The sequence below is a fragment of the Rhipicephalus microplus genome, chromosome 5, assembly GCF_043290135.1.
Source record: "Rhipicephalus microplus isolate Deutch F79 chromosome 5, USDA_Rmic, whole genome shotgun sequence".
NCBI classification, from domain to species: Eukaryota; Metazoa; Arthropoda; class Arachnida; order Ixodida; family Ixodidae; genus Rhipicephalus; species Rhipicephalus microplus.
This window is the reverse complement of record NC_134704.1, coordinates 121281689-121306471: the sequence shown is the minus strand read 5'-3', so window position 1 is coordinate 121306471 and position 24783 is coordinate 121281689. Positions and strand designations below refer to the sequence as shown.

The 24783-nt window shown below is 43.7% G+C and overlaps 1 protein-coding gene across 1 annotated transcript in view; it reads right to left on the bottom strand.

Annotated features, from left to right (window-relative positions):
* The window catches only part of LOC142817910 (CCR4-NOT transcription complex subunit 11-like), a 57830-nt gene that overhangs the window by 19680 nt on the left and 13367 nt on the right, over positions 1-24783 (bottom strand). The window contains exons 6-11 of the mRNA XM_075895861.1: positions 22992-23045; positions 22793-22908; positions 19976-20108; positions 9020-9229; positions 8349-8428; positions 4486-4555 (exon numbers count right to left, since the gene is read on the bottom strand). Of these exons, the coding sequence (XP_075751976.1) occupies positions 4486-4555; positions 8349-8428; positions 9020-9229; positions 19976-20108; positions 22793-22908; positions 22992-23045 (663 nt within the window). The remainder of the gene's footprint in view (positions 1-4485; positions 4556-8348; positions 8429-9019; positions 9230-19975; positions 20109-22792; positions 22909-22991; positions 23046-24783) is intronic.

The window sequence follows — 24783 nt, the reverse complement described above, 5'->3', positions numbered from 1 at the left end:
TGTTCTCACCATCTTAACCTGTCCTCCGCACTGTTTCAGTGGAGCCCTGACAGCCAAAATCTGCTTGTCACTTTGATGTTTACTTAGCACCTTTCTGTACAATAATTCAGAAAGTGAACCATAACTATTCGAACCTACTTTGTAATTAATGCTGGCATCATTAATCAACCCCGATTTCAGCAACTTTTCACTAAATTTATAAAAAAATAACAACTCACTACAGAGGAGTGCCATTGGACGACGTGCGTTCAAGCTTAAGTGACGTTAAGAAAGAACTTTTTGGATCAGAAAGAATGAAATTCCGTAGGTACTGTGGTATTAGTTAATGTGTGAAAGACCATGTACGTTCTCCTGCCAAGCTTTCTGTCAACGATGAAATGACACACAGCACACTCACCTGCTAAGAACTCACTATGATGTTGAGTAGTTTTAATGGCGCAAGGGCCAATTGATGGCCAAAGAGCGCCATTTCAATTGACTACAGATATGAACAATGATATGATGGGTGGCTGTAAAGGGGCCTTAAAATTCTTCGCGCTAACGCGGGTTAAAACATGGAAGTAATAAAATCATGACAGTGGCGTGAGATATGTGTAGTGATAGCGGATGGCAAAATGTCATGATAATAAAACCATGATGAAGATGTAGTCACCGCAGCCACGACCACGGTACAGAGGTCGTGCTACGGATAACCTCGAAATATCGGGTGAAAGCTATGCACATCTTTTTAAAACGTGAAAAGTTGGAGAGATTAAAAAAAATAGTTATTTGATGTTCTGCGCAACAAATTGGTGAATGGTATGCTGGAGCCGCTGCATTAGAGTGCCTCGAGCGTGCAGCGGAGGCGAAGGAGCGCATCAAGTCAGGTCACGTGAGACATCAGCGCTATTTGGCAGTTATCTTGAAAAACGAAATGCCTGGGTCTGAGCCGTCTCAAAGGTGACAAGGTGTAGAACGCAAGGCGACAAGTAGGTGCCACTACCGTCTCATTTTAGCAAAGCGCTGAAAACACTCTCCTTTTCGCGCGAGTGTTGCATGGTCAGTGCAGTGTGATAAGTGCTGCGGTCCTTAAAATTACTTATGTATGCTTTTCTAGTAAAAGACACATATACAAAATATATACGTGCTACGGTGCCTCCGATAAGCGCGATTATTGCTTTTTAAACAATCGCACAAGTATGAACGCTGAGTCTTGAGCAATATTGGTGGGTGCTGCGGATGAGGTCCGCCATTTGGGGTATCTCCTGGTGCCGTTTAAAGAGCACGATACCGTTAAGGATGGACAAACAGACAAATGAACAGACAGACAAATAGACCAAAATTTTTGCGTCGAAGGTGCCCAAGAAAGACTATCGTCTTAAAGAAAAAAAGCCGTTTCGCAAGTTAGAGATTGTGTAGCCCGAGCCCTCTCACCTTCACCTTTTTTTTTGAGCATTTCAGGCTTTGGCGGAGGCGTAGTACCGCGCGGAGGTCGCTGGGCGCTGCGAGTGCAAAACTGCGCCTTCCAACTCGCGCGCGGAGCTGAACTGCCAGAGAGATCGCATGGAAGGGGAGTGCCAAAGCGCACCTTCCAGCCTGCGCGGTGTTCGATATATCCGAAGGCGGGTAAAAATACTGTTCGATATAAACGTGCGAATTTCTATACTTTTACAAAGGGATTTCAAGGGGATAACTTGTGAGGAGTTGAATATACCCAAAAATTCAAAATATGTGGGTTCAATGTGATTGTATTCAACTGTACATACGCTTAAGGCAACGTTCACCACTAACGATCAATCAGATGTGCCCAAGTATGCACAGCAATCAAACAGCCCAATTGTTTTCGAGGTTGAAATTTCGGTGTCAAGGTCTTTTGACACAACTTGCTTCAACTAAATGCCCGCTGAACAGCTTAACATATGACAGTACAGTAATCCCTCGTTAACTCGAAGCCATCAAATCCGGGGAAAATTTCGAGATAGGCGGTATTTCGAGTTAAGCAAAACGCTGAAAATGTTCGCCCAGGTCACTGTAAAAGAAAAGCCAGTGCTGCTAGGAAAAGCTCCACTGCACAAAACAGCTACCGTAGTAAAGGCACAAGAATTCGGAGGGGAAAAAATTTATTATCGAGGACCAAAAAATTGCGTGATGCTCGCCTGTTTCGCTTTAGCGTTCGGTCCGAGAAAGGCGTTCTCCAGTTGCTCAACACATCGCATGAGCCGTTGGTCGCCACCGCTGCATTCGACCTTGCTGCGGAGCAAGCACAGCATGTTACGTGTTTCTGTCGTCGTAGGCACTTCTCGAGGCTCTTCCTCATCTGCATGGTCATCTGCGTCGTTCACGGCCATCTCAACGATATCGGCGTCCGACAGCATTCCGGTAACGGGGACGTCGGCCTCGTAGAGCGCATACTCCTCAAAGGCGATCTCGCCGTCTTCAGTATTGCTCACGCAGCCAGTTGCCTTGCGCACTTCATTGCACAGCTCATCACAGCCGCTGAATTCTGCGCCAATGTCTTCTTTGATCGATTCCAGAGCGCGAGAAAACCCTGCATGTGCGAAGCAGTTAGCAATCGCCAGCGGGCGTAGTTGGCGCCAGGCTTCGGCCATCAGATTGACTGCACCCAGCAGATCGATTTCATACTTTTTCCCATTGTCGTATGACAGCAGAATTCGGTGCAGCAGGCTTTTCCTATAATACTTGCGGGCCATCTCAATGACTCCCTGATCCATTGGCTGGAGAACGGACGTCATGTTCGCCGGCAGGAACTCCAGCGTAACAGCCGCCAAGTTGTCGATTTTTCCGTGGCCGGGGCAGTTATCCACAACAAACAACACTTTCCGACCGTCCTTTGCCATCTTCTGATCAAGCGCACGGACATGCTCTTCGAAAAGTGCCGCCGTCATCCAGGCTGTTTTAATTGCGCGGTAGGTCACATCCCTCGGGAGCCGTGCATTTCGCAAACACCTGGGATTCAGCGACTTGCCAATGATGAGGAGGGGCAGCTTTTCATCGCCGGTAGCGTTGGCACCAAAAAGAATTGTTATCCTGTCTTTTCGTTGCTTAGCGCCTGAGCACGCTTCGCCTTTTGGTGTGTATGTGCGGTTAGGCAGCATCTTGTAAAAGAGAGCGGCTTCGTCTAGGTTAAAGATGTCCTTGTCCGCGTACTCCTTTTGCAGCTCGGCTAGGCATAGCTTGCGCCATGCGTCTGCAGCCTGTTCGTCAACAATGCCGCTTTCGCCGTGGATAGGCTTCGATGACACGTTATTTCGCGTCTTAAACCGCTCGAACCAGCCATTGCTGCAACTGAAATCCGCGTGACCCATCTGCAGTGCCAAAGCGTCTGCTTTCTCCATCATCATTTGGGTTGTCACGGGAAGATTGGCTGCTTGAACGTTTTGGAGCCACAACAGAAGTGCTGCTTCGACGTCCGGGAATTTGGACGCTTGAATGCGCTTCCGCTTGCTTGAGAAGCTTTGCTCGAAGCCTTCCAAAACCTTTTGTTTGTTCTTAAGCACTGTCGAGAGGGTTGACAAAGGGATGCCGAATTCTTTGGCGATGCACGACTTGCTTCGACTTGCTTTTTCCACTTCCTTGACTAGCGCGACTTTTCTCTCCAACGTCAGAGATTTGCACTGCTTTGGGCGGAACATCTTGGTCGATACGGAAGCGTCCGTTGCACAGACCACTCACTACTCAGCAAAACTGAGCTCAAGATGCGTCGTGCACAGATCGCGAGGAAAACAAAGAATACCAGCTCGCACATGCAAGGGCTAGGTTGCGTACTGACGAGCGCATGCTGCACACGCCGCCCACCGCGCATAAGTCGCGCGCAGGTGCGCACACGTGATCACTCCCACAGTTGCCTGACAAGGCTGATAGGAAACGGCTGCGTCCGCTGGAATTTCAAATTCGCCCTTCACGACTGCGTTCGGCACGTATAGTAAGAGCTAAGCGTTCGCACGGAGCCCTCGTTTCCTGTTGGGAGTAGACTTTGCTTTCTGCCCTCCCTGTCAAGATTTCGAGATATCCACTGTTCCCCCTGGAAAACGTTTCGAGATAAGAGGGGGCAAAATACATAGCACCTATGGGAGGTTAATGCACGGCGAAAAAAAGTTTCGACTTAACCGAGATTTCGAGATATGCGAGTTCGAGCTAACGAGGGTTTACTGTACTGTATTTCTCTCATTAGAGCAAAGTAATTTCGCATTGCAACCACTGTCTATCAATAATGCCATCACACACTGCAGATACACTGAGGCAAGTTCCATGCTGACTTGCAGTAACAATACAGAGTGGTGTAATAATCTAGATTTTGTTGCGCCTCTGCAGCAGCCGTACGGAGACAGCCTGCCAGCCATTCACAATGGGAGGCTGCGTCTGTACGGCTGCTGCGGACGTGCCACTAAATCTGTCTCAAGCAGACAGGACTCATGCACAGACGATGCTTATTTAAATGTATGCAAGAAGACTGTACTTGGAAAAGACTTTTAACTCCATACTCACGGTTGTTAGCCTGTTTACAACTTCCATGGAGTGCAACGACATTTCCATATTCACCAAAACTGAAAAATACCTGAAATGCAACAATTACACAGCAATTATATAATGCGTACAAAAAGCACATCAAGAACACATCCACCAATATATCATTGTTGCTACTGAGGCCTCGTGATGAGGAACGATTTTCTGAGCAACAACTTTAATTTTTGAGTACCTTGTATGTACGAGGTAATTTTGCATATGGGAGCACTCTGTAGCTGCTAACTTCACATTTTGGAGTACACTGGAGAAGCAAGTTGCATTTCAGCGATTATTTACAAAGCGATTATTTACAAAGAAAATAAACAGCACAGTGTTTCACTAAAACTGTGCTTTATAAAATAACATTTTAAATACACCTATGTGGTTATCAGAAACCATGGTAGACAAATGCTTCGACGTACAACAATGCCTCAATACTAAAGGCTCGTACTGTCCCAAATGTATTCCCGAAGGCGACTCCAGCGAGAAAGAGAGGGTCGTCAGTATTCATTTTATCGATGGGCGTAACATGATTTCACTTGACTGGCCCCATAAGGACAACTTTCTCCGACACTCCCTTCCCTCTCTTTCGGCCCCTCTGTGCTGGAGCAAGAGCATTCTCGCAGTTTTTTCAGAATATAGTTTGCGCATGTACCGTGTTGCCCATATGGGGAGATACGCTTCAACCGAGCTTCTGCGAAAGTGTTAGAAAGTGAGTGCAGAAATGAAGTACATGGTTTAACAAACTTCCTTTTCCTTTTGCAGTGAAGTTGCATATGACTGAGACATTTTGGTGTACACCTGTACACCAAAACCTCCCTAGTGCCTAAGCAGTACAAAAAGAAACCTCACAGGGTAACGACTGCAAGACGACTCGAAGGCGAAAGCTCTTTTGTTTTTATTGTGATAGCAATTAAGGGAAGACACTGTACTTGAAACGAAATGTCAGATATTTTCATGCGTTTATAAAGAAAATTCACAGTGTGATTGAGTTTTTTATGCTGATTTCAAAAATGGAATTACTGTTCCTTTAAACCAATTAGCTTTTGAGATATCCTAAAATTAGTTACCTATTGTTTGCCGGTATAATGAGACAGGAAATTTGTATTGCAAAGCTACTATTGGCACATGTCTGTATACTAATGAACATAAGCTACACAACGGTAGTTTATTTGACAATTTTAGCAAGGTTTGTCGCACCTTGCACTTCAGTGTTGCACACACGCCCACTTTATGCTCCAATTTCTGGGAAAAAATTTTTTTGAATATGTTAATCAAAAATTCACACCTACCATTGAGTAAACTAAAGATACAGCTACATGCCACAAGAAAAATGACAGTCCTAGCTGCTCTGGAGGCAGAGATATCTTTTAGACAAGTTTGCAACTGCAGCAAAATTTGAATCTTGAGAAATGCAAAAACACAACAAGCCCATTTTGGGCAGACAGTAGCATGGAAAAGCTGTTTATTTACAATGATTTGCAAATTCAGCTTTCTCAGTAAGCACCAGGCATGTAGTCCCTTCTGTTTTGCGTCACCTAAATGACGTTTGTTCAATGCCCGCTGCATGTTTTCCGCAGAGGCACACTTGCGAGCTGATGCGGTCGCCTTGGGCTCGTCTGCCGACTAGGCTGCTAACCAGTTCGGTGACGCCTATGTGCGACAAATGTGCGCGCGTAATCCGCGATCTGTCCTATAATAAAGCGGTTTTCCGGCTTGTCCAGGTTGAGTTGTTGATGTCGCAGACCGAACTCGTGCACTCGCTCATCAATTTCAAGGCTCCAAGAGCAGCGAGGTGTTAGTTTCCTTTTCACGTAAAATTGCCGCGGCGCAATATGTTCATCGTTCCGGACGCGTCGTTACGAGCACTCTACCTGTTGCCAGTAGCCTTCATTGCGCAAGCGGCGAGCACGTTCACCGTAAACGGATTGATTTTATGCTGTTTGCCGACGCGCGGCGAACTCCATTCTGGCGACCCGTCACGCAGTTCAGGTCAGACGGGGGGAACACGCAGCATCGGCACGTTTAGCGATAAAAGAGCGCTTCCATTCTATCGTTGCAAAGATTGATATTTCTTGTAGCTTCACTTCTCCTTTTTAACTTGCCGTCCTGTAACTGTTGAAGCTCCATAACACTGCCGCTTTCAGCGACGTTGTCGACAACCGACGGGCTCGTACGTGAGTTAGGCCTACACCGGTGACTCGGCGACTGCCGTTGAACGCCGTGAGTTTGCCATCCTCTCTGTCCCGAGTGATAGCGGGCCTCTTTCTGACGTTCACAGCGAACGAACAATCGCCACACCCGCTTCACAAATTAGTGCGGTGAGGGTCTTTACTACGGCAGGCAGTCGACAGCACCATGACAAAATGGCACATCTGTGTGTGCGTCACGATGAAAAAGCAGACGCCGGAAACGCCACTTGGCCAATCGGGTGCCTAGGTTTTGTCACGTGCCCCAAGCAGCCAATAGAATCGCGCGGTGGTGCTTCTGGATGACGCGTTTTTGCTGAAAAACCAATTAGCAAGGCGAACCACTGGTGGCGGGAAATTGAAGATGAAGAACGACCCTTCCAAACGAGACCAAGATGGCCATGATAGCTCATGTGTAACGGCAATGGTACGGCGTGGAAAAAACGCGACTTTAGCGTCTATTCGTGCTCATATTCATCTCACAGGTGTGTTATAAATTTATTTTGTGCCACAAATAATGATGCGAGAAGCTTGAAACTTCTCAGATAAGTGCAAAAATAGTTGCAGATTCAGAAAATTTCAACTTCAAAAACTAGTTTTTTTTTGCGATTTTCGGCTTTTAAGACCCGTGTCCCCCCTTAAATAGACATTCTTGACTGGTTCTTGCGGTCACCTTCACGTTATGTGTAATGTACGAATTGATAACATCCTGCATCATATGTTTCACATGTGGGTGACAAATGGCACACGTGCGGGTGCAACGAACGTGGCTGAAGCCAAGATCAACAGAGCCGACCTATCAACCTTGCACGGAAGGCACTTGCGATAACATCACCCCTCATGATAGGCCTGCTATTGATTGCTACTCTAGCAGAAAGGAACACCCCACGCGTCTTCAATAAGCACGAAGAAATGCAGGGGGGGGGGAGTCGTTACAGCAGCAATTGTGAACTTTGATCTTTGACTTTAAGCTCGCGATCGCTGGCACGGGCGCTATTTCGGAGGCATCAGAGACAGCTCGTATACTTTGCAACGTGTGTTGTGCTTTCAGCGCAAAATACTGTGTAAAAAGTGCTTCGCTACATTCGTGATGTCCAGATACAGACGCGACAGACATTCTGGAAGCCCATGCACAGTTATTGGCGCCAATTGCTTAAATTATATTCAATGTGACTTTTAAAACAAGCTATAAACAGCGTTTCTCGAATGTGCGACGTCTCCTGATGAATTACCGCCACACTTACACGCTACAATTGCTCTAGACGTCATGAGCCGCAGTGGTGAGTTCGTTTTTTGTGCCAGCTTGCACAATAGAAGGTGTGTCGGTACCAAGCATGCTGCACGCGCGACCGCTGATCATTCAGCGGAATGATTCTAGGTATTTGGTGGCAACTTTGGCGGCCCCTACCACAAGCTGCAAATGTTCTGACGTGCTGGTGTGGCTATTGCCAGTGATAGACGCCCCCCAAATCCTAGACTTTGGCGCAGTTTTGCACAATTTCTGTTGACATTATCAAGATGGTGCAGTAAATCTGATTTGGCGCACTTTGGTGCAGGAGTGGAATCACTTAGCAATACGCAGGAGTAATGACATACATAAAGACCAGGGAAGAACACAAAGTTTGAACCAAGCACACTTGAAAGCAAGACGCTTACTCTGTGATTTGGCTTGACTGCATCAATTTCAGCAGGACCTCTATTGCAACGAGTGGGTTGTTCTCCACCAGTTCTGGTAGCTGAAGAAAATGTTACACCACTCGTCAAATTTTATTTAGTGAGAACTGCAACCATGAAACGTTCCTCGCATGTACAGCAATGCTCGTCTTCACTTTGCACCGCTTTTTTTTCTTGTTTTGTGCATGCAAATATACACACAAAAAGTGCAATCCTATGTCCTCAAAATATATATTGTTAATGCCCCTACATGTATTTTCCAGGTGTGCTCATATAAGCTTAGTTGCTTACACATATAGAAGGAGAGAAGAGCACCTACAATGGTCAGTGTTGCAAACAAGAAAGCAACGAGGGAAAAATGTGTACCTAATCACGAAAGTGTCCTTGCCAGGGTTTTAGCAAAAATAGAAACAATGAAGTTACAGTACAAATTCAAGATACGACTACAATACAGTGTTAGGAAGTTAGTAGGTTGCAATATGTAATAAAACCAATTCAATGTGGTAAACATTATAAAGAGTCTGAATTACAAGCACAGGTTTGCATAATGCATAGGTTACAAGACCTTATTAGCCTTACAACACTTTTGAAAGTATTGCGAATATAGATCAATACTCTGAGAAGCAAATCCTAGATCAGAAGAAATTATGTACTTTTGCAGGTGAAAGGCCAACATGGTACACCAGCTTTGGGTCCGCAGTCAGTTCGTCCAGGAGCTGTTGCTGCTGCTGCTGCGTGAGGGTGCTCTTGAAGGCACGTGCCATGAGGCGTTTAGCTTCAGGGCCTGTGGTGTCACTCTGGCAGAGTGTAGGATCCCACAACGGCAAGTGTTCTTCCTGCTCAAATGGAATCAGCCATGCCAGCTGAAAAGTTCAGCAGTGTGAGAATGGTGGCGTAACGGGTGAACGGCAAAAGTGCAGTGCGATCACGATGAGTGAGAAACTGACAGAAAAGCTACAGGGGAAAGGAGGTTATGAACTGATCACTCAACTTTGATTACAATTCTACCAATCTCGAAATATATGCCACCTATATAGTGGTTTCGGACAGTTTTGTCCAACACTGCTTAAAAGAGCCTTTGTGAAGGAATATACATAAAACGTCACTGCATTTGGCATAAGTTTAATGCTGAATAGTACCACAAAAGTGGCGTTTGTTTTAAAATACCTGCTGCACGCACCACATTTGTTAAGTGCTCACAGTCTAAATCTATAAATTTGACACGATTTTAAAAAATTAGAAAGTTAGTATCATATACTAATGAAGGGAATTGTTATCCATTGTATTACAGAATTTATTATGGTCACCATTGCTACAAATTTTATTCAGAAAGCATTTGCAGGAAGCATTCAACAAAAAACAAGAGTGCATCACAGACAAAAGGTACAGTGTTGTGCCTACTACTACCACAGAACACAGCCACTGGATGAAAAAGTGCACGGGCACAGTCTGCCGCGTGCTCTGAAACCAGCATGTTGGGGCTAGTTTCCCATACCACCGCTGCGGCGCCATCAGGAAGCGGGGGGGGGGGAGACAGGTTTCGCGAGCGCCCGCAGGATCACAGGCACAGTGCGCTTGCGACAGCTATGTTTGAGCGCATGAAATCATATTTTAGAATCTGTCTAAAGCCTACATGTAATTTAATTACTGACCTTTCTTGTACAGATGTGCAGCTTTTGGGAATATTCGGTCTTGCCTAGCCCAAGATCCAACTCCACAACCACTTGCGTTTCGCGGAAGAAGTATAACCATGTGCATACTCTGCTGGTACTGTAAAATCTTGTTAATTTGACCCCCATTATATCAGAATTTCAGTCAAATCAGCCACGGCGTCTGCCCATTTAAAATGTGCATTGTTCTATGACTGAAAACTCTGACTATTTTGGACAAATTCGGCCGTGCTTCAGTTAATTCGAACGCCCGACTGTGGTCGAGTCACAATGTGGAAGGGGCAGTGGATTGTGCCGGCCAAATCGATGGCGCACCTAAACAACTTTGGGATCAGATTGTGACCTCTGAGATTCAAAATTTCGTCCATGGGTAGAAATTAGTAGTACATTTCAAGAGCACCCCCCCCCCCCCTAAAAAAAACTACATGGTGGTTTACAACCAAAATGAAAGGCAGTGCATAGCTACTGTCATCAGCAACGGGCAACTTACGGATTCGCCTTTGCTTTTTCACCATGCGTTTTTTTTTTTGTGTGTATGAATGTTGTATACTTAATGCGTGCAGGCGTGACCACCGCGCCAGTGATGCTGGGATGGTTTCCCCTGCGTCTCCTGCGGCCCCAACAGCCCCAACTTTTGCAGCGAAGAGGGCGAAGTACGAAGCAAAGGATTTAGCTGCGAAAGTGAAAATATTGAAGGTGTTGCAAGTGGGAGCATCTCGGAAAAAAGTCATAGTCATAGAAAAGTTCAATGTGAAGAAAAGCACGCTGAGCAGTTACGTGAAGAATGAAGAGCCGATTATGCAAGCGTATGACGGGGACATGTTTGGCGAAAAAAGGAAGAGACTTCGAACGGCAGCGCATCCCAAGCTAGAAGAAGCTCTGTGGCGCTGAATTGCCAGTTCGTGCGTTGCACGTTTGCCTTTGAATGGCCCCCTTATATTCGCACAAGCAGAGTAGTTCAAGGTGACCATGAACATTGACTCCTTCAATGTGTTGGAAGGCTGGTTCGACCGCTTCAAGAAGCGAAACAGGCTCGCGTTTTGCAACGTGTGTAGTGAAAGAGAAGCTGTTGACGAAAGTGTTGTGTGGGACTGGCGGTCTCAACTATTTGTGCGGTTTTCTACGTACGAGCCGTGCAACATTTTCAACGCTGATGAGACAGCGCTGTTCTTTAGCGCTCCGCCTGTCAAGACAATGGCCTTTAAGGTGGACCCGTGCATCAGTGGAAAACGAAGTAAAGAGCTCGTGACAGCTCTCCTGGCTGCTAACATGACGGGCACAGAGTGGCTGCCGCTGCTGGCAATTGAGAAGACTGCGAAGCCAAGATGTTTTAAGAATATTAAGCAGCTGCCTGTCGACTACCAGTTCAACAGGAAGGCTTGGATGACTATCGAACTCTTTCAAGCCTGGCTACGTAGGCTCGATCACCACTTTGGGACGAAGGCTCGGAAGGCGTTGTTCGTGCTAAACAGCTGTAGTGCGCACACGAAGGTGTCCGGGCTCGAGAACATAGAACTGCTTTTCCTGCCTCTGAACACAATGGCTTCCGTGCAGCCGATGGACCAGGGACTCATACAGTTTGTGAAAAGCCGCTATCAACGGCAGGTACTCGAGTGGATGTTGCTCTACATGAAGTCAGGCAAGCAGTACAAACTAAGCCTACTAAGCGCAATCCACATGCTCACCTACGTGAGGAACAACACACCGCCTGCAGTAGTCCCCAACTGCTTTAAGCATAGCGGCTTCGTGCACGATGCTGCTGATCCGGGTGTGGTGACCTATGAAGAAACCGGTGAAGAGCAAGACGGCATCATGCCAGCTGATGTGCCCCTGGGTGATTACTTCGCAATTGACAGAGATGTTGCCGTGGGCCGCACAGTGACCGACAGCGATATTGTCACCGAAGTCTTGCATGGCAAATGAGAATCGGCTGACGAGGACCTAAGAGATGCAGACGAGCTTCCATGGCACACAATGACGAAAGCTGTGTATGCGTTGGTCGTTGTGAAGGACATATGCATGGTTTCCTCGGAAAGTGTGTGCGAACTAAGCCACCTGCAGGAACTTCGCAAAATTGTGACTTTGTTGCACATTGCGAAGCAAACCGCAATCACAGACTTTTTAAGAAATAAGAGTCTGATGGTGTAAGAGACTATTTACAAGTGTTTGGTTCGTACTTGCGATAATTTGTACCCTTGGTTAATTCGGCCATTCTCTCCGGTCTCGTGAAGTTCGAATCAACGGACTTTTACTTATTCCAAAAGACCACAACTAACCAACTTGGCGGCGCTACACCTTTCTTAACGCATTGAAATTATTTGTTGTGGCTCTGAGTATGCCTTTGAAAATTTAATCATTTTGTTTAGAAACAAAAGTGATCTAAAAAGTTGCAAATGTTTGATATAACAAAATGAGACAAACCTTTTTCTTTATCCAAACATGTAATAATGCTTAGCATGTGTATGACTATTTCGTGGGAGGAAATTCTAGCCACTCTGATATTTTATTGACTGACTACTTCCGTACCGAAAACTGGGCACACGCTATTACGGATTTGGTATTCTGAAAGCGATAAAAGGCAAGAGTGATGAAAAGGCTGAAAACACACGAAGGCAACTGCTTGCGTCATTGCGCTCTTCAGTGTTTCGTCTGTTTCCATGAAGCCATTTTCATCGGAACGTGATTCTATAGCCACTGCCGATCCTCAATCTCTGTCATCCGTGTCTTTCGTCAGATTCCCTCTCTGCTGGACAGATCGAAATGCACGCCAAAACATAGAACACCGAAAAAAAAAAAAGCTATATTCTGTGCTTGCCAAGCGTGTTTTAACGTTTGCACCCACACGGATGCTGGCTGCAAACTTTCTTGCATCCAGCCGCTGTGACGCCACCTTCCTGTTTTCTATTTTCTGCCATTTTTTCCAAACCCGTGGAACCATTGTGATTGGTTCCAATTGTTTTTGATTGCTGTCGAGTTGCAGTGTTGTTGCCCTGTAATGATGCTATGTGGCACTGATGTCGGTTGCCGTGAAAAACACGTGCATCCCTTTCATTGAGAAAGTTGAACTGTCTTGCGGTCACTTTCAAAATGGCACACACACTCAACTAACCTCATCACAATGTGCCAGGCAAAGCAGCTGGCGGCAGAAGAAAAGCAGCTGGCGGTGAAGAAAAGCAGCTGGCGGCAGAAGATAAGGGTTTCTTTTAAACAGATATATATGGCAGCCAGCCCACACATTGACAGCCCCTGACAGTTACAAAGTAAGGCAGGTCACTTTTGAAACAATAGTGATAATAACTGAAACAAACGTTAAAAAATGATAAAGATTTTTTTTAAAGCTATGTTTCTATATTGTTCTGTAAGTCTTCTCCAGCTTTTGCTTCCCTGTTTACTTCCAGTCTATACCGACCACCAATCCATCCGGCTTGGTCATTTCATGTTAGCTGTTGTATGGGCACTGGAAGGAACAAAGCCCGGGGGTGGCACACTACCCTCACCCTCCTCCTCCTGCAACTTTTTTTCTGCCATAACATACAGAGTACAAAACCACGTCTTTCTGCCGATCCCAAGTTTCAAATCAAGGAGGTGCCTCTTTCTCCTTACGCCTCTTGGCACTGGCGAATCTTTGTTGCACAACAACGCCCTTGCCCTCTGGCTGTTTCAGTCATGTTCTGTCATCTGTTACAGTGTCTTTTTCTAACATGTATTGTTGACAAAAGCACCTACAGCAGACAAGGTTTTTAGTGCTCCTACGTGTATAAATACGAAAATCCGGTTGTCATCTAATGCCACCATTTGGAAAAACAACCACAAAAAGAAAGGGGGGGGGGGGGACAACACCCCTAAGCTTAGTTGAACGCGATAGCAAAATCTCGCCCCTAGTGTGCCCTTCAACCGCTAAGTGCATATTTATTAATATGTTTTGTTACACACACACACACACACGGGCACACAAATGCACACACACGCAAGTGCGAGGTATCTATAGTAGTAATGCAGTGACTGTGCAGTGTGGCCACTTCCCTCTGCTAGAGCAGCGCTCTGCTGTAGTCGAGACACGTTTTTCACAATGTCTCGCAGATAGCACACAGACACACACGCATGTATGGTACATGCAGGTTTTTGATCTAAAGCAAGAGTCGCATGGCCTTTAAGATACACGCCGCGTGCTCGCCATCTCGGTGGCCATAAAGAGTCTCACAATGCCTCGCAGATGGTAGCACATTATCTAGTGTTTGCTGTTGGCTTGATCAACACCTCTGGAAAAGGCATGACATGTTTTCCGCTTGATGGACATAATTGTCTATTTTAGAAATGACATAGTTTGATGGCCTCCCAAATGCACCTACAAATCCCCGAATGGGCTCGTTTTCGTCATGACACCTGTCAAACAAAATGTGTTAAGGAGACTCCTTCCACTACATGGCATTTATGTAGTGTTTTTTCTCCAAAGCAGCTGGAAGTAACGTCATAGCTTTGTGCTAGCATACCTGCTTGACACACGAACGGCCCGGGTTCGATTCTCAATGGGACCTGAAATTTTATTCATTATTTATTTGCTTCTTTCTCGATTTTTCACTCACAACCAACAATGCTGACGTCGTCGGCAGAATTTCTTTCTGCAACACAAGCTCTCCAATGCTATCACGTTAAAGGGTAAACGATTGTGGCGCAGGCACGTACAAATGACACCTGTCAAACAAAATGTGTTAAGGAGACTCCTTCCACTACATGGCATTTATGTAGTGTTTTTTCCCCAAAGCAGCTGGAAGTAACGTCATAGCTTTGTGCTAGCATACCTGCTTGACACACGAACGGCCCGGGTTCGATTCTCAATGGGACCTGAAATTTTATTCATTATTTATTTGCTTCTTTCTCGATTTTTCACTCACAACCAACAATGCTGACGTCGTCGGCAGAATTTCTTTCTGCAACACAAGCTCTCTAATGCTATCACGTTAAAGGGTAAACGATTGTGGCGCAGGCACGCACAAAGTTACGATATAAGGAGGGCATCACTCCGTAGAATCTCCTTGTATAAAACATCTGCACCCGAGTCATTTTTCAGCACAGTATCTTGTATCAAAAATTAAGAAATTGATTCAAATTATGTTTTTCATGCACACATTATTGGGTATAAGAAATATAAATGGGCATTTTCCAAAGTTTCAAATAAATACTTGTCAAGCATTGTGAACCAAAAAAAGTGAAAGGTGCTGAAGAAACTTTACAGAAATCTAAATATGTTTAAATAACAAACGGTGCATTCTTTCATGCTCGTAAATGTAACAACCACTTTCTTACACGTCTTGCAAAATATTCTCGGCACGTACGTGGGCATTTAAACGACTAAATTAATCATATCCATGGTCGGACTTAGGTGAATGGACTGCAACAGATGAGATGAAAAAAATGCTAAAATAGTCAAGTGAGATCAATGTTGTGATAACCACCAACTAATTAGCTGCAGCTGTTGCCCTAATGAAGCCGCCGGCACCTGTTTTCCCGTCCCTGCCCCGCAGTGCCGCAGCGGCCGTAAAAGCAAATAGTTACGGCCGACACGAATTTTGCCACAGAAAACCGCTCGACATGCTAGGCTGTACTGTGCGCTTTTTCATCCAGCGGCCATGGTACTACCATTACTAAGTATTATGCTTCATCACATATTTTTTTATTCACTGCTGACTTACTGCAAGCTTATTTCTGCCTGCAGCAGTATGGTAATCTCAAAGAAATCTCTTAGCCATGAGTGTTGGACCAAATACTCCATGTGTTGCTTCATGGCTGCATTAATATCAATATAAGTGGGGTTATACTACATCCCGAAACCACCGATACGATTATGAGACCCCGTAGCGGAGGGCTGCACAAGTTTTGACCATCTGGTGTTTTTAACACACACTGACATCGCACACTGCATGGACATGTACCATTTTGCCTCCATTGAAGCATGACCGTTGTGGTCGATATCGAAACCCGCGAAATTCGGGTCAGCAGCCGATTTTCTTAGCCACTGACCCACGAGGTGGATGTTATAGCTGTGTTAAATGTGAAATATGAAAATAAAACAGGCATTATGAAATAAAGCACTAAACGAGGAACAAGAGATAAAAAGGTTACAACGTGAGCACTCGGGCTATTTCCCTCGCTTGTCTCCTGTTCCTCATTTCCTGGAATATAAAAACTTTAGAGCATACTTCGGAGCAGCAAAAGTACTGTTTTGAATTAGCCACAAGTTTTTTAAGAACAGACATAAAACTTGCCATACACTCATTGAAGTTCAAAGTACTGTCAAAGCATCTCATAAATGTTAGTATGTATTTATTATGAAATATTATTCAGAAATAATAATCAACATAAATTTCAACAAGCAAACAATTAAAACGATGGCTGGTTGTCAATAATGTGCTGCAAGATTACCTAAATATTTAAAATACTGGTGTTTGTCGCAGAAACCAGAGAAAGCGGTAAAAATGAGCACCACATTTTAGAACTAACCGAAGTCTCACATAACTGTTGCCAAATAGGCAGTACATAATCTGTATGAACTAGAAACAATCCTGCTCATTTTCACATTTTACTACACTAGCCTGCATATCTACCTGGGGGAAAAGGGGGGGGGGGGGAAGCTGCCAAATGAGCTATATGCTTAACGTCGCAGTTCTTGTCACATAAACGAGATCAGAGCCAATAACGCTGCACACTAGTAGCATAGTGGAATGATAGTATAGAAATTATTTTCTGTTTCATCAGAGCTATAATGAGCTGGTCAAACAGCAAAAGTTCGTCATTATCAATCTTTCAGTGCCATTTCAAAAGGAGTTTGGAGCAACTACCAGCAAAAATCACAGTTTGGAGTGATTGGAGCTGCATTTTCATCACTGAAGAAACCTATGCTCGAAACAGGTGCTTCCAGCAAAGTCATAAAGTCATGAGACACTGAAATCTGAATATTATAAAATCATTCACATTGCGTTAAACACAGGCATAAATAATTAAACTTTAATAAAAACATCAAGGACCCTTAAGCTTCACTTCCAAGAGTACTACAGAATAGCCTTATTGGACCGTGTTTCACAGCGAAAGCTGCTATGATATCACAACTCGGGTCAAGCGCAGCTGTCCGCCACCGCCATGGGTGTCCATAACCACATCGCGCGAAATTAGAAAAAAAAAAAAAAAACTTGCACCAATGACACAGTGTCGCTTGAACCCGGATGCGCTCGGCGCCAGCCCAGTATTCTACCACTGAGTTACGCCGGTGCTTGTAACTTGTGGTCACGCTTGCTTCAGGCAGACTTGACCTAGCACCAATGACACAGTGAGGCTCGAACCCGAATCCGCTGGGTGCCAGACCAGTTTTATACCACAGAGCTACACTGGTGCTTGTGACTTGTTGTCAAACTTGTCTTAGGCACGCTTGATGTCGGGAAAGCAATCACGTTAGTATGTCTTATAAAGCGTTTTAAAACAGGAAAAGAACAACCAGTTGTCGCACAATGCAATTAGCATAACGAGTGGGCCATCCAATGCTCCAACCCATCACAAAAGCTTGTTCTTGTTCCTCTATTAACCGTGGCGCATACCCACTTCAGCCCATAATTCTTCATCATCGCCAGCCACTGCATTAACCATTGGCACACAATTCCTTGCAAGTGTTTAGCGGATACCACGCTTCTCACAAGAATGACGAAAAATAGCATAGAGAAGGTCGGTTTACTACCCAAACAAATTTATTAATAATGACATAGTTGGTGTCAAGAAAGTGTGCTTGCAGTAGTTACCCAATGAGTGTTTCGTAAAGGTTCTGAAAAACCCCTTTTCTAGCTTTAGCTGTGACTGTGCTGCGCCCTCCACGCAGGCCTGGCGTTTTTTTATCGCCTTCCCAATTGCCAGACCAGCCTTTCTTCTCTGAGACCGAAATTGAGTCGCAGGGAAAGCCAAAGTGTTGATGCCCTGCAGTGCAACTAAGCACGGCCTAACGGTAGGACGAATCCTCCAGGTGTTGTGCCAAGCTACTGAGAAAAAACCTCCGATTTGTAAGCATTACCAATGCTAAGTGGCATATATATTTAGCTTGCCTTTAGTATGCCGGAGGACGTATGTGAGGTGGCCAGGCGGCTGAACGCATCCCACTTAAAATCGAGCGATTGCAAGTTCAATCCACTGTCCTCCTCAAACTGAATACTTTTTTTTATTATTATCTCACTTACAGCCAGCTCGAATTTCCAATGATGAACAATGTAATTTTTCAGTTCACAACCACACATCTCAAACGAGCACTTTGATGCTATTTAGGCTTGTATGAATATTCAAACACTTCGATTCGAATTTATTTATATGAGAATTTCGAAGTGTTCACAATGAACGAATAGCTTTGTATTAGTCCACCTTTGTATGTAACCACCTTACGGGTGGTTACATGCGGTAGTAGTACTAAGCCGTAAAAGCATCCACCCAGGGGGAATCCAGTCTAACACGGAGCTTCTCTTTAAAATTAAAGGGGCCCTGCAACACTCTTTGAGCACTGTCAGAAAACGCTGCCAATCGGTTGTCGAGTCTACCGAAAACCCACGAGCCAAATATTAGTGCAGTACTCTTTGCCCATGGTCAGAAAACGCGTCCAATCGGTCGTCCAGGCTACCGAGAACATGCGAGCCAAATATTAGCGCAGCAGTGCCCTGCAATTCACAACAAATCATCAAAGTCAGCTAAAAATTGCTCTCTTTTACTGGCAAATGACGCCACTAGCTCAAAATTTACTAGTCACAGCCGTTGTATCAACCATGTCGTAATTTCAGTATGGCACGCTGTTGTTACTGGGGCCGCCACGAGAGGCCGCCACATGTTGTCTACACGTACCTGCGAAGTCACACTGAAAAGCCACGTATTCGAAGAAAAAAGAAGAGAGAAAAAGTGCTCAAGGTCATGGTGCGCGCATGACGTAATTTTTTTCCCTGTGCCATTACTCCCCGCTTAGCCTCCAGCACTTTGGTCGGGACGAGAAGAGAGAATACAACTTCAGCGCGCAAGAAATCTTTGCAACTCCGTTCATATTGGACCGATTTTAAAAATTTTCACGGTGGTGAATTCATGAGGCAATAAGCTTCTTTAGTGAATTCATTTAATGGCTACTTGAAGAAGTGTTGCAGGGCCCTTTGAATGAACATATTACCTTCGCAACAATTCATTAGCTTATTAAGCTTGTAATGACAGCTTGTATGCTCTAAGTATAATGAATTTTAAAATGTTATGCATTTTACAGGTCATTACTCGCACCCTACTTAAAGTCAAGTCTTGCTACTATTGAAAGCTGTTTCGACTTCATTTGGATGAGAAAAAATGCTTTTGCCTATTGACTCCATTGCAATTAAAAAAAAGCTGTGCAGGTTAGGTAATGATAAATATGCCGTTTTTCGAGCCAAAATTCGATTCTAAATTATTTGACCTAAATCATCATTCCCTCAAATTTGCTTCGAACCGAAACTTCACTATTTGCACAAGCCTAATGCTATCAAACTAATAGCTGACAACAACATAAAGGAGAGAGATCAAACTTACACAGGGTCACATCAGGTTGACCTTGGTGGCTGCGCCTCTTTTCTGTATGAAATTTTGCTTTTGTAAACATTAATTTTTATCTCATGTACCGCATCCACAAAATAATTCTGACTAGCATAGCTTACTATACTTCTGCAGCGAAGGCAGTGAAGTCCAGTATCATTAAAATACTAAATATATAGCCAGTACATTAAATTATGCGCCATTATCGAACACATATCATTAGACGGAAAATGCAAGCTGGAATTACACACAGTAAACTTTCAGCAAAGGTTCCAGGTTCACAAGATAGACCTATTTTGATAGCAGAATCTTGTGGGTACCGGCACGAATACCCCTCCCCAATAGGAATTCAAATAACAGAAACTGGTGACTCACCTCACCATCGCAATCGTGCAGTGGGGGAACAAGCCTAAGAAACTCAGGCTGGAACACTCCTTCTACAGGGGGCTTTTCAGTAGTCAAAAGCTGTTGCATTGCTTTTGCAGGACTTGGTGCATCACTTCCGATTCTGGAAAGAGAGAAGAAAAAAATATAAAAGCATGGTTCAATGCACTACTTGGTTTATTAAGGTACTTTTTAACAAGTGCTTTATGCTTTATAATCCAGGAAATACGAACTTGTACTTCCATGAAAATAACCTCAGCTGAAAGGGCATGCAGGTATTTCAAAGAATACAGTGAAACTCCGATTATAAGACTTTCGGGGGACCACGCAAAACTGTCATATAACCCAAGTTTCGTGCTTAAAAACGGGCACGTAGCCTTGCTTAAAAAACGGGCAGGGACTGCCTGAATAAGCCCACAGCACGACCTTGTGCCTCTGCAAAGAAGGTAGATTGAATTGTTCTAGCCAGTGGCAGCTAATGGCAGCATTACTTAGCTGACGGAGGTGTGGGCAAATCTTTATTCGCAACCTTAAAAAAAATTGAATCCAACGTGCATCTTTCTACCAATATAAAAAAAAAATTGCCCGCGCGTGAAAACGAAACCAAAACAGCATTGCCAACAACTTCCCCTCAAAAGAGTCAGACACAGTGTCATCACTATCGCTCATTGGTGATTGACCATGAGTTTGCAATGCCTTTGTGCACGACTGAACTGTGCACATTGTCATTTGTTGCCTTGTGAACTGCAACTAGTAGTGTCCCGCTCTTAATACGAACATTTAGGTCAAGTGAAAGTAATTTTGCACGATGTAAACAGCTGCGTAGCGCCCTTATATGTGCTCAAGCCTGTGACAGCGAGTGCGACAATGGCAGGAGATCAGCTGTATGTTGACCAAAGTTTCCATGGACTGAAAACGTGAAGATATCAGCTTTTCGGCCAGCTGAAGCTACCCTGTGTGGGTAGAGCTTCACTAGGTAATGCCCGAGATACCATACGCATGCGATCAAGGCATATGTAGAATTGCATGAACTTCCAGAATAAATATACCATTGTAAAAGGTCATCCCATCTCCCTTTCTACTTTTCAATCGTCAAGCTAGGGGAACGCAAGTTTATATTTCGCACTTGTGAATATTTGGTCGATATTTTATTTGAGTAAAGGTCGTTTCATATTTTGGCCGGAATCTGAAAGTCGTAAGATGCGGGGTAGGCATAAAACTGCGTCGTATAAGTAATGTTTTTAATACAATATTTCTATGAGGATTTCGCCGGGACCAAACCGATTCGTCATAATATGCAGGTCGTCACGAAACCGAGGGACGTATAATCAATGTTCCACTGTAGTCGAAACGAAAAAAAAACTTTGAATTAGGCAACAAAGCTGCAACTACTTCTGTGAATGCATTAGGCTTCTTAGGTAAGGTCTTACATGTTTCACTTTTGTACTATGAATGACTCCTATTTAAGAGGGATCAGCCCTTATTCCTTTGTATTTTTAATTTCCTTCCTAAGCACAAGCTTCTAAATATTTTATAAAACCACAAGACAGAGTACAATAATAAAGTAAAACAAAATGTGCACATTAAGAAACACACAGGTGCACGTTGATTTATGCCAAAGTAGATGGCTCCAGTTTAACTTTGACCACATAATTTGCACTTCAATAATTACTGAACGTCTACATCCCAGTGAACATACTAAGTACATGAACAATTTTGAATTTCACCCATGTCAAAATACAGCTGCTGAAGCAATGATCGAGACACACAACCTCCTCGCTTAGTAGCAGAACACTAAGCCGCCATGGTGGGTGATGTTGATATGACTCTGTGAGAGAAATTATGCATCTCTTATGATTAAAGAGATACAAAAGGCAAATATTAGGTTCACGTCGATTGTTGAAATAGCCGTCCAGAAACCTCGTAGTGCTACTTTTGTGCCAAGAAAGTGTTTATTTTGAAATAAAATCACATCTTATTGATCCGCATCACATTAGTGCACTTAAAATCTTCCCCATGAAAGTTGTCTTTTAAACGTCACTGTTTCCGTGCCCAACATTGCCCGCCTTTAACTACACGGCAGCCGACACCAGTAGTGGCAGAGAAAAAGTAGCGGGCGCCCCAGTAGCAACAATGACGACTGAATTTCTGCGACCCCGGATCTCATGATTCTGCTTGCTTCGTTCATTTGGGCCCTGCTAGATGGCACCACTTATCCAGCATGACGAGGCAAAAACAAAATATTTAGAGCCACTTGTGCCTTTCCCCATAGTAATGCCAGGCAATTCTTTTTTCTATAAATCAAACAGAAATGGACAAGAATTTTATTATGCCTCTTGATGGACAAAAAGTTTCTTTAATTGCAAATAGTTTGATTACTAGTGATTAATTGCAGAATTGTAGTCAGACACTCTCAAGTCACCGGGAAGATTTTGCAAATGTCCCACTCATGGCGCACGTCGTGTGGTACATTCAGCTTGATTTCTTGGTAATTAAGGCACTACTGTTAATATTGTCGTTTTAGATGTTGTCATACACTGAGTTTTCACTCTGACATAAATTGCCCTTTGTCTTTAGCGTCCCTTTAATACCTTTAGGAATAGACTAGCATAATCCAAACAACTGACATCTGTGTTTTAGGAGACAGAAAAAGCTTTCACTCAAATTCATTCACAGCAAAAAAAAAAGAAATGCCTGAATTTAAAACAGCAGCATACAGGCCATAAAAACATTCAAATAACTGGCATACTTGAAGACAAATGTTTCATATTGCACTTTAATATATGCCAAAAAATATTCATGGCTTACATTGGCCTCCTGAGGTCAGGGTCATGAATTATCAGTGGTATTCCAGACCGGCTGGACTGTGGCATTTCAGACTGACGCTCAGCAAAAGACAGTTGGATGCCTCCAGAATCCCCCATCTGTCAAAGATAATACAATGAGTTCTAAAAAGAGGCAGTGCCTACATTATTTAAACCCAATAAAAAATAAATGCCAACCAAACCTGAAGGCTGCTTTCATCCAAGTTCAAGATCTGCCAAGGTGTTTTTTTGAAAAGCTAGAATTGAAAAAATTTTTTCATTAGTTATAAACACCAATATTAACACATCTTCATATGGTCAAATCTGCGTGATATGCATGTATACAAAGAATTTGTTAGTTATTTTCCAACAATTTTACTTTACCATGAAACATCTGTTGAACACACACCCAAATGGTAATCCAAGAATCTTTCATACGCGTTATCACTTTAATTATAACAAATAAGGGTATCACACTTCGTGTCATTTAGTTGGATTAGATTAGATTCTGTCAGACAACCAACAAATTCTATTTAATAAAAACACACTGTGCAATTAAGTATTAATCTCAAAGCAGTACTAACACATTTTCAAAACTGTATGAACTCTATCACACATTTTTCTCACGTAAAAGGATTGCATTCAACGGAGGCAAAACTTGGACAATGCTTGTTAAAACATTTATTTTATATTATAGTGTTTTGTGATTACATCACAATTTAAGGTGCCTTGATGATTGCCAGTGCTGTTTCGTAGCGTTTAGAGCTCTAGCTTAGAACCTTCATAAAAGACACAAATACACACCAAAAGATTGCTTGATGTGTCACAATATGGACAGGGATAAATTAAATGTTCTACAAGGCAACGAAGATGATAGTTGCATGTGAAATGCTCATGTGTATGACCTTTCTATAATCTCACATTTAACATATAAATGCCTTATAAGTATACATTCTGTCTACCACTCACCTTCGCCACGAATATTCTGTTAAATGGGCACTAAGCAGATTTGGTAGTTTCAAATTTGCTCTAGCGATTTCTCTATGACAGTAGTGCTATAGTAAAAACATCAAATGCGAACAGTCAGAGCATGACATTTCAGTGCCTACCCACACATTTTAAGGTTTCATTCTGTTATTACACATGGCAACTAATTACACTGTAAAACAAGAGAAAACACGTAACGTACCAATTGGAGGACCCTTAAGCCTCAGCGTGAAGCGCAAATAGCGAGTTGAATGCAAATAGCGGTATACTGTCCTCAGCGTGTACTTCAACCACTTAGTGCATACTTCTTATGGTATGATGTTATTCGAGAAGTTTTCAAGCCAACAAAACTGATCGAACATGCATCAACCCTTCTCTTTGTCTGTTCATTTTTGGCGTACTAAAAATTTCGAATTACTACAATGTAAGCGGTACCATTATAAGTGGCTTGTGTCAGTCAGTGAAGCTTTTTATATATGGGTGCATTCTTCATAAAGGGCAGCACGCTTTATAAGATGAACAATTATGCTTATGAAATCTTTTCGAACCTGCTATGCACACACTATGTGGTCTGAAGGGGGTTCATTCGACGTCCGATTTCCCAAACCCTCAAGAGATTGCGAAAACGTCCGGAAAATATAGTAGTCCAGAAAAACGAATGCAAGTGAAACCATACTTTTTAATAGGTATTTTTCACTGATGGAGAGGGTTGCAGCAGAAGTACAGGGTTCTCATTGCAATTGAGCTAATGCATCGTTTCGGTGGCTTAGGCACAAAACAAAAAAAAAGTGGCTATTTCTCTATTTTCGCTTGCACTGCGTTTTACTTGCCCCCGATTATGTCTGCCTCCATTTCAGTTAACGCCACGCTGTCGCTGTACATCGATGACATATCAGTACTCGTGCCCATACCTGCCAACCTCGCAGCATCAAAATTCGGGAGACCGCAGCGGGGGGGGGGGGGGGGGGGGGGTTGCATAGCGGAAGTTACTGAGACTGGAGAAGACTG